An 11,126-nucleotide genomic window follows, 5' to 3' on the forward strand; every position below is an offset into this window, starting at 1 on the left:
AGTATCAAGTCAAGGAAACAAGCGTTATCTGTGAGACTTCCTGAGCGTCAGAGACTTCCATACTTGGCAGCACCTTTATTGCTGCAATGGCACTTTTTTGACAATGTAAGCAACTTCTTTTTGCATCACAGCTTAATGGTGTAAACACATCACATGAGGGTGGACAAGAAAAGAACAGAAAACAGTGTATTCAAGATTATTTTAATATTATTAATATGTATACTTTAGGCTTTAGAAATATAACTATCAATGACAAAACTTCCACTGGAGTAATGGTAAGTTTGCTTAGGCCCCCATCAAATCAATTAATTACAATATACACATTATGATACAGAGCAGATTTGAATCTGAAATAATATTAAAATAAATGCTCAATAGATAAAGGTTTTAATAGTTTTATCATTTTCTTCACCTACTGTATTAGCCATCTGTGAGTTCTGAGCACACCCAAAAATGTAAAGCCATTTTCTTCTAATAAACTAATTTAAGTGCAAACTTTTTTTTTCTTTAAAAAGACTATGATTGCAGCATCCAGCTTTATAGATTCAGATTTCAAGACTGAGGATGTTAAAGCCAAGTGCAACAAGGCAGTCCTCAACCCTCTTTTTTTTGTTCCAATAGTATAGTTATCAAAACGAACAACAAAAGAACTAACAAAAATCAGTGCAAAGTCATTGATGGGGAGATTCTACTCAAGAAAAGACAGAAGTGGTGGGTGAATGTGGATGGATGCAAAATTTTCAGATGCTCACGCACTTGGTCATAAAAGGATAGTTCACCTGAAAATTCATATTTTAGTTAGTAACCCTGAGCCGAGATTGGGCTATACCACGGAGGTTAAAAAAAAAAAAAAATAAGGAGGAGAAGGGCTACACAGAGTATGACAATCAGATGAACTATCCCTTTGATCTCAAGCCACAATTGTCTGGTTTGCATCTAACGAAGCCAAGCCTTAATTCCAGAGGGGACAACAGTCTGATGAGATCTGACATGAAAGAAAGATTTTTTTTTTTTTTTAAATCTAAAATGTGTTAAAACTCCAGAGAACAATATATTAGCACAGTAGTCCACACCACACCTTTTCTTGCTTCATTCTTCCTCTAGGTCAAGTGAGTGATAAACGAAAACAACAGAAAAGCCATTAACAAAAAATTGGGAGGGGGGAGGGATTTAAAAAAAAAAAAAAAAAAGAAAAGGAAAAAAAAAAAAGAAACGGAAAACTTGCAATGCTTGCAGGGTGAAGAGCAGCATCAGACTCTGGGTTGCAGGGTTCTTTAGCAGCAGAAATATTGTGGCTATACTACTGTTCCACTGGGAGAGCTGGCTTGGTTTTGGGATGACAATAAACCCTGGAAGAAGGAAAACAAGGAGATTTGCATTGGGAAAGTTCACATAGTGTAGCAAAAATCAAGCAACAAATAGCTCATTAAAAATGTGCCTCTAGCATCTTCTTTTCATATCCCGGTCCCCTGCATTTCATTAAAAGCTTGTGCACAGCAGTCAGAGTGGATGCCAAGTGTAGCGTCCTCTTTGAGAGGTTTGCTTGATGAAGGCACTTTTTAAAAAGACAAGAAATATTTTTCTAGAGGGCTCTTTTAAACCTTTTGATCTGTTCTTTCTCTTCTTTGAGGGCATTTTTGGCTTTTTTTTTAATATAAAGGATTACTTCTGTTCAGTTCTGCATTTTTTATTACAATTCTGCTATTAACCATATAAAATAAGGATTGTTTGAAGTTCCTTCTTATCATTGAATACTAATTGCACCTTACCCAAGACTGACCTCAACTACTGCATCTTCCACTCCGCTAATTTTCATATTAAGTGGTTTGTATTAATTAGACGTTCTACCCACCAGGGGACTGTGTGGTGCCCACTATTTCCACTGCTCAAAGTTTAATTACCAGGCTGAATGTATCAGCTTCTGGATGTTATTTGTTTCATTTTCTCACACAGGAAGCATTCGGAATAATACTTTTGTCAGACAATCAAATAAATCACCCACAGTGGCCCATAAATGACAGCAGTCCCACACATGATTTGACAAATATAAACTCTCAGACTGCATTGGTACTGAACAGTATCATAGCACTGCTTGTGCTCTCACTTTTTTTTTTTTTTTTTTAACTTCAGAGATATGTGATGACATTTATAAGGGCATTGCTACCCTAAGCCCCTGCTATTGTCTGACTCTAGTTAAAAGTAACAATCTCACTGGACTAACAAGCCTTCAGACTGCCAGCTATGATCCAGATCCAGACTATTGTGTGCCTCGTTATAGCAAACTCGTTCAAAACACACAGACAAAAGGGGAAGTATAAAAGAGCACATATTAAGCTGAAAGCATGTGAGAAACTGCAGATTCTTTGGGCAAATACAGAGCCTTTTGCATAAAAGCTGAAATGTTCGAGTGTATGTAGATGACTTCTTGGCTATGTTGCTATGCATTGTGGGATGACTGATGAACCAATGAGCACACTCAATTATGGATTACCATCCTTTTCCCCACACAGAAAATCCTCCTTATCAGAATGCATTATATACCCAGAAAAATATAGAATTTTCATAGCACTGATTATATTTTAAACTTGGGCATAATAGGTCTTTCAGTGGAAAGCAAATGTACATTAAACAAACTTGCCTGCCTGCAGAGGGTGACAATCTTACTATAAAAGCTAAAAATGCTATACCAAATGTCAATAGTTTACTGTATCATTTCAGAATATGTCTTGCTTCTTAGTCACAACCCACCAACTGAGTTTAGGACAGCTAAATATTTGACAGACACAATGTTAGAACTTCAAATTCACCCACATTTCCTACATTAAAAAGAACTTACCACTTTGCCTGGCCTCGCCCATGTGCAAATAAATCCCTCCTGACAAGCAGTCACTAAACAGTCTTCTAAAAATATGAGTACAGTGAGCCTCTCGTGTGCTATCTTTTTACAGATGAGGGGCTCAAGGAGGGGCACATCCTCCATGCGTGGGCACAGCAGAGTGCCCAAAGTCTTAGCAGGGTCTGTTTTGGTTTTTGTCAGCAGGTTGAGCTTGTCGCTGCTCTTGCTGCTAATGTGACCCATGCTGTGGTTGCGTTTGTGGTCCTTCTCATGGTGGCGCTCCTTCCGATCGTGGAGTGACAGAGTGGCAAATTTACTCACACCTGTAGCGATGGAACTGTCCATAATACCGCTGCCGATGCCACCACCGCTGCCAGCCTTGTTGGTATTGTTTGCCGTTGTCGTGGTGCCGGCTGAATGGGGTAGGCTGTTGGAGCGTGGTAATGTGGTAGAGAGGGAGTTAATGCCAGGAGTATTGGCACCACTGTTGTTTCCATTAGTAGTGTTACTAGAGGTGTTAGTGATTATTGTAGCACCCGCAGGGGGGCTGGTAGCGTTCATCACGTTAGTGTGTGTCCGTGTCCGTGAGAGTGGAAGATGGGGGAAAAGGATGTCCTCAGTGAGGTCCCATAGGCACAGTTGAGTGTCCTGGCCCACTGAGCCAAACCGGTATGTGACACTAACAGGCCGGCTGTCCGTGGAGTTGCGCTTGGAGAGTCGGGACTGCGTACTGTTGGCCCGGTCTCGTCCGAAGTGGATCATCTGATCCTGGAAGTCCTCGTCACTACCACTGAACTCCATGGGGTCGCTTTCTTCCACGCTGGTAGTGTAGTGGTCAAATGCCACCACGCTCACCCATGACTTGTGCCCGTGACCTCGGGCTATGACTCTGCAGTCCAAGAACGACCACACAGTCACTAGGTCGTCCTCTCCACCCGCAACTATGTACTTTCCATCAGGGCTCCAGCACACGCACAACAAGCCACCGAAGTAGCTCTTCATGGTGCCATGAAGCTCAACAGCGTCGAAGTTGAACACCCGTAGGAAGCCATCTTGGCTTACACAAGCTAGGAACTTCCCATCTGGAGAGAAAGCAAACTCATTCAGAGCCCCCTCACCCACTGTCCATTTTAGGAGAGGGTTCCTTGTAGATTTACTCTTACAAGTGTGTACAGAGTAGTTCTCTCCCTGTTTGAGCATCTGGTAGTGCGGTGCCGTGGTGCCACAACTATGCTCCACATTGTACAGGTACATATTCCCACTGGCATGAGAGACCAGAAACAGGCTCTCAGAGCCCGGCACCCATTTCACGCATGTTACTCTGGATTTGTCTATTAGTCTCTGGCAGAAGAGAAGGGAGGTTGGGGTTTGAGAGGCAAACGGGGAGGAGGGAGGGAAGAGGGAAAAACAATGTCAGTGCAGTCATCAGGAAAAAGATATTCTGAGTGTGCTGAAGGTCTTGCTATCTGTTAAAGTCTTAGGCCACTTGAAAATATGTCACAGACTGTTTCTAGGTCGGGCAGGAAAATACAAACAGTAGCATAAATTACCAAAAATGCTAAGGAACATGCCTTAAAAACACATTTTTTTCCTTCTTTCACATGTTATAAATCCTCTACATAAGAAGGTTGCAGAGTACACTACATGAGTACATATACAAATATGACATAGTGAAAATAGTATTGTACACCTCATGTGAGAGAGAATTTTAATACAAGGCAATATGCTGTGAATTGTAAATGAATGGCTCTCCACTGTGAGGCATAGTTCAAACCTGTGGAATTGGATCTAACAAAAATAAGTACAGTTTCTCCCACAACGGCATAAAAAGTACACAGATGTGTGTCTGTCTGAAAAGTACTACAATAATCATTTTAGTGAAAATGTCAGCAAAAAGAAATATCAACTGCCTCTCCAGAAGTTGCTGAGCTGGCCAGCAGGTACAACTTGTGAAAAACACTGCTCTTAGCAATCCACCCTCCATCCTTCAGAGACCTACCTCCTCATTGAAAAGCTTGCTCGTTTCCTTCTTGATTGGGTCGATGAGCTGCACTTGTCCTGCTGAGAAACCCACCAGCAAAGACACGCTCTCTGCTGTTGCCGTGAGGTGGTTGAAGTCATGACAGGTGGGCTGCGTTCCCTTGTAGATGCGCTTGTCTATCGGCTTGCTCAGGTCAGCAGCCTGAAAAGACAGAGAGAGAGGGAGAGAGAGAAAGACTATGAACTCACATGAAATTAGCTAATTTGCAAAGAGGAGAGTAACCTTTAAATATTTAAATTTGTAAAGTATGCATTTTACAAAGGCTTTAGTTGTTAAAACCGTCAGTAATAAATCATTAGAGTGGAGTCTGCAGTATATTATTGTTCCCTGTGTTTCATCCCAGAAGGGACAGTTAATTAACTCTAAAAAAGTGTTACAACTATAGACAGTGTAGAAATGATAACAGATCTTCTAGGGACAGTGTACAACCTTTAGCATGCCACATTTTTACCAAAGCATCATATAGCTGACAGTGAGTGAGCAAAAATGAGGAAGATCTTATATATAGAGGAGTATGATTCTCTGTAATAAAAGGACTTTAAAATGATGTTAGATGCTAGCGATCATACTGTATGATGTTTGTCTTACAATGAAAACTTAATGTGCTGCTTTGAACAAGTGATCCAAGGCAAATGCTGCAGATGATCAGTATAACAACAGGTCCATTTGTTAATGATTTGTAGTTTACACTACTGATGAAATGGAAAATTCTCTGTGTGTAAGATGATGACTCAGTAGTCCCTCCACTACTGTTAGATGTGCCATTGAATGTTTCCACTTAATGTCTCAGACAGACTAAATCCTAAACACAGGTTAGGAGTCCAGTCAAACTTTTTAAAAACACATACTGTAGGTCTTAGTCTTCACTGTAGCATACATGTATTAAGCACTGCTTCGATGGCTGATGTTCTCACGAAAGATATGCCATCAGTGGAGATGAATACTTTTAAGTAATAAACTCTCTTGAGCTGCTGGATTTGTGTAACCTCTTGGCTTTAATACACAGGTGAGCCTAGCTATTTTTGTTTTAAACCTGTAGCAACGTATCTGCTCCAACAAAAATCTCTCCATATTTTGTCCTTTAACTACAGACATTTAAACGCTAAACTTGCTCTAATTTCTGTATCACGCTCGTAGCTGGTTTACAGTGGACTGACACACATGACACGCTCATGTCTCTGAGTTTATTAATAGGACTTCTTCAAGTTTGCAGTCAGCTGATTCCTGTAAACCTGTGATGCCAAGTCAGCTGTTAGCTGAAATGACTAAATGTAGTGACAATATACATTACTGAGGTATAATTACTCAAAATGCAGCTGAACTTGTATTCTGATACACCGCAGGGACACCAACATTACTGCAGACAACATATCATGAGTTGAGATCAGCACTCACTCTCTTCCTTTACTTTCACAAGAAATATAATATGATATTTGCCAGGACCATGAGTCATTTAAGAATTATATGACTTATCCGTTGGTGACAGAGCATATACGCAGAATATGAAAATATACTGTATAGTAATGGCACCTACTGAGACGTATATCCCACATGGTTTACCCAAATGAGCACTAGCATGTTTAGTGACGTTATTCTGTACAGTGCAGAACTTCAACTTCAAAATCCTGCTAATAGTTTATAAAGAACTTTGTGGTGTGTCTGCCCTTAATATTACTGACATGCCTGCTCACTATAGTCCAACCAGAACCCTCAGATTATATGGTAGTTGTCGTCTAACTGTACCCTGCATAAGTGACTGCTCTCTGGAACAAATTACCAGATGACCAGAGATCAGTCATGACACTGTTTCCACATTTAAAAGCAAACTTGAAACCTTTCTGTTTTCTCAGGCTTACGACAAGCCATTGTTTTAACCTGATTATGTATGACTGCACAACTGTTCAAAAACTTTCTTTTAAAAAAATCACTTTTAGTTTTTTTTTCTCTTTCTATTACTATTATGATTACATGTGTGAATGTGCTTGATTTGGTGCTCATTTTTATTTGTTTTATTTGAATATTAATAAACCTTGCTTTCACACCATTTTATCCTGTTGACCAGTTGCTTTGTTGCTGTCCTTCAGCTTTTGGAAACTTCCATTATGTATGATGGTTGCTATACAAATAAAAACGACTTGACTAACAGCTAGCATTACAGCTGTCAAAACTGAGCTTTAGCGCATTTCCCTACAACTCAACTTTAGTTTGATCAGGTCATTGATTTTCGTCCAGACATACCCCCAAGCTACGAGCTGAGTTGTTTTACATTACAGCTAGTTTTAATCATCGATGTGTCCGGACACAGAAACAACAAACCCTGTGATTAGCCGACACCTGTCAGTCAAAGGGCGTCGACAGGTAGAGCTGTCACTGTCATCACAAACTATTACAACAACTCACAACTTCAATCTGATCAAGTTGTCATTTTTAGCCTGGTAGCCGCTATCCAACCTCACGAATCGCACCACCCAGCAACATTTAAAACACACTGACTGGACTTGGAGGGGAGGGGGGAACGGAGACGAAATGTAGCCCCTGGCCTCGGGAGTAGCCGCTGGCTCGCTAACGCTAGTTGCGTTGAGGCTAGCTCCGAGCTAACTTAGCTGCTTATTTCATAGTCAAATCAGCTGCCAGAGTTGTTTATTTACCATAGCAGGAAAAGCACATCATAACAACAGTTCGGACGGCAGTGGTGTACTCTAATTTAACTTGCAGTGTCGTGAATTTCCGCTGACATTAGCCTTGTTAGCACGCTACCTTTCTAACGCCTTTGTAGATGTAGAAGTAGAGTTCACGGCCCACATTGAAACAGATCCTGTCGCCGTTGCCCGACTGGTCGTTGACGTTCACGAAGGAGACCTTGACGGGGTTGGAGCCTTGCGAGTTGAAAGGCACTCTATTGGGACGGCTGTATTCGGAGTGAGTGAGGAGTTTGTAGACGCCTTCCCGAGTGGTGAACTGAGTTTTAATTTCGTTCATCTCCTTCCCTCCTCCCTCCGCCGCCATCTTTGAAATTAACATTCATCCCTCTCCCCCAGGCCGGATCTTACGCACAGACGGGAGCGGGCACGCAGACTCATCCGCTCCCCCCTGCGGTTCACCGGGGAACTGCTGGAGGAGGACACGAAGGGAGCTGTTGGGGAGTAACTAGTTACATGTAACGGCGTTATGTAATTTAATTACATAAGACATGTAACTGTAATCCGTGTCAGTTACTGAGAAAAATGTATAATTAAATTACAGTTACTTATGAAAATGTTGATTTGATGATGATTACAAGGGGCTTACATCTGAAGTCAGACCTTTAAAATTTTGCTTAGGAGGAGCCCCCCCCCCCCCTTTTGAAAATATTTAACATATTACTTAATACATATATTGATGTTTTTAATTATTTGAAATCAATACATTTTTTTTTTTTTTTTTTTTTTTTTACATTTTATAAATAAATCATGACGTGGGTTTATTTGGAGCACACATGGGTTTAAATGGTCACAGTACCAATTAAGCCCATGCCAGACTTGTGACTTTTTAAATAAAATATCTTTATTTTATATTCCAAAATCTATGTGTGCTAATGAAAACATTTTAAAAGGAGAGATAAATCTTGCTTTATAAGAAATGATCTCCCTTACACATCATGTCAGTATCCATGAAAAACCCCTGAACTTAGATTTTGGTGGGCTTGATGGGTACATTCACCATAACAGTTGAAAACATTTGTTAGAAAATGCATATGTAATAAGTTACATTACTTTGAGTAATTGCAATGCATTACTTATTACATTTTAAATAGGGTAACTGTAATCTGTAACCTATTACATTTTCAAAGTAACCTCCGATCCTGAAAATAACACAGTTATGTGATGTTTGCTCAATCTGTTATATGGTTGGATAGCTAATGTAGGTCTTTTTAATATAATTTTTAAAGTTCTTTTTTTTTTCCAGATTTGTCCTGACCTGTGCGGCTCATCGAATTTCATCCAGCAGTGGTCAGTCGCGTCTAGATGGTAACTAAATTCGCGTCAACTCTCGCAAGATTTATAAGGAAGTTTAACCCACATGGCCACATCCACGACTTTAAGTGACCATTTTAACCCAAACCGTAATCTTCCCAACCTTAAACAACTGTTTTTTGTGCCTAAACCTAACCAGACCTTAACCACAGCGTTGTCACACCTTAAAGCTCGCGAGAGTTTAAAAACTTGAAATAGCAAACTCACCTGTACGTTGTCTGTGCATCATTTAGGCTATATATCAAATACACCTGCTCCGCTGGGTTAATTAACTGGTCCACCAGACTGATTTCCAGCGCTACAACATAATTTCAGTAGTTTATTTCACTTTGTCCAAACAAAATGGCTTACAGGAGGAGACGACAACATTCACTTCCAGGTAAGTGTCAGTATTAAATCCTTTATTGGCTGTGATATCCTGCCACTGGTTGACTTTTAGTGTCACGTTGAAGTAAAGCAACCTCTATTCATTGTTGTATCTTTTGAATATGCTTAAATGCACTCTAATTTCATATTTTTTCCAGACCACAGTGATGGCCATGTACCCAACAACATGGACCAGCTTGCTTGCAAATACATGGTGAGACTAATTAGGCATGTCGTCACCTTTAGTGTGAATGCTATCAGTTTATGAACTTTAAATCTTTCGCATTGGATTTTCTTTTGTGTTGACATACAAATGTGGAGTCGAGTGACTTCCTGTTTTCCATCAGGAGATGTGTAAAGTGGAGTCCAGCACTGATTCTGACTCTGAGATCAGCCCAAGATGGTCAGACACCAGCACTATGGTATTACTTTTGTTCTGAATGTGAACCTTTGCTCACACACTGACACACTGGGCACAATTGGATAAGTGACAATGTACATTTTTACAGTATGAGTAGGCTATATTTTAGTATTTAAAAAAAAAAAAAAAAGTAAATAAAGTTTTCTAGGCAGGGATTATTCCCAGACTTATACTAAGGATATTTTTAAATCAGATATCTCCATAAATGTTGTTTTCAAATGGAATCAAATTGAATTTGCTCCCCAGAAACTGACTCTTATCTTGGCTCCACCACTGATCACTGCACACGTACACACCTTCATGTCTAGTTTTGCCTTTTTTTTGTGGTTTCAGTAAAATCATTTAATGAAGGCACAGTGAGATGGCATGCATGCAGCTTTCTAATTTGAAATTAAATAGCTGTCTTGTCAATGCAAAAACCACTGCATTCCTAACTGAGCAGGGGTGTGTGAGCAGTGCGCCAGAGAGTGGGAGTTTAGGGCGGACATTGCCATTAGTGCACAAGCCTGCAGGAAGGCATGGCTGTTATTCTTTGGTAAGCATCCTCCTCTCTCTAATCCTTCCATTTCTGCTGCAACAGCACCCCCGCTACTCTGTGTGCTTATGAATGAATGCATGTGTACTTTGATTGTAGTTTTTGGATCCATACGATGGGAGCTCAGAGGATTCTGATGAGTCAAACATCGATGTGGGTGTCTCCAGCAGGCGAACAAGGCAGCAGGGAAAAGCAGGATGTCGGTTCTCAGGACGGAGCAGGCGATTTATCCTTCATCACCCTCCCCCTGTCTGCAAAGAAGTTGTGATAAATGGGATGAGAGATGTCCAGATGAAATGTGGGAGTGACTCTGAGCTGTGGGTCTGTGAGCTTGACTCGTTGCCCTCCCACAGTGACAGGGATGGTTACAAAGATCTTGCAGAAGAAATAAATGATTCAACAATGCACACCCAAACCATGGATATTGAATCACACAGCCAACTTGATGATTCGGGCTTGCATGCTACAAGATCCTCCACGCCTCACACACCTGGATGTCTAACCCCAGGGGAAAGGAGTTCATCCCAGATAGTGGATAGCTCCTCGGAGAGATCCCCCAGCCCCTGTAACCTTCAGTTTCTTCACAAGAGAAAGCTGAGTGTCCCTGAGACAGAAGAGGTGGAGTCGGGGCAGAGAAAGAGACAGTGTGTTGTCAATATGCAGGATGAACCAGAGGGAGCAGACTCTGCATCTGAAGTATGTTAGAGTCACATTCACATAACTAAGGGCCTGTAATGATAAAGCCTTTCAAGGTTTGAGCACTAAAGGGCCTATAGGTTAACCAAATGATCACGTTTTGATGATCAGAAAATCAAAGAACATCTGGTAAAATACAAAAGAGCTCCAGCTGTGATATTTATGACTGTTACACTAAAGTACTTCCTTATAATGCCTTATATTATTTGAGTTGAAAA

At 40.7% G+C, this 11,126-nt stretch overlaps 1 protein-coding gene across 1 annotated transcript; it reads right to left on the reverse strand.

Moving 5' to 3' along the window:
* Positions 1-192: 192 nt before the first annotated feature.
* Positions 193-7,898, reverse strand: wdr20a (WD repeat domain 20a). Its single transcript, XM_053336349.1, has 4 exons — positions 7,635-7,898; positions 4,836-5,018; positions 2,837-4,177; positions 193-1,349 (listed from the first exon to the last, which is right to left on the reverse strand). The coding sequence occupies exons 1-4, from the start codon at positions 7,896-7,898 to the stop codon at positions 1,296-1,298; spliced, it is 1,842 nt and encodes a 613-aa protein (XP_053192324.1). The 3' UTR covers positions 193-1,295.
* Between the last annotated feature and the right edge of the window lie 3,228 nt (positions 7,899-11,126).

Source organism: Scomber japonicus, chromosome 16, assembly GCF_027409825.1.
Source record: "Scomber japonicus isolate fScoJap1 chromosome 16, fScoJap1.pri, whole genome shotgun sequence".
Lineage (NCBI taxonomy): Eukaryota > Metazoa > Chordata > Actinopteri > Scombriformes > Scombridae > Scomber > Scomber japonicus.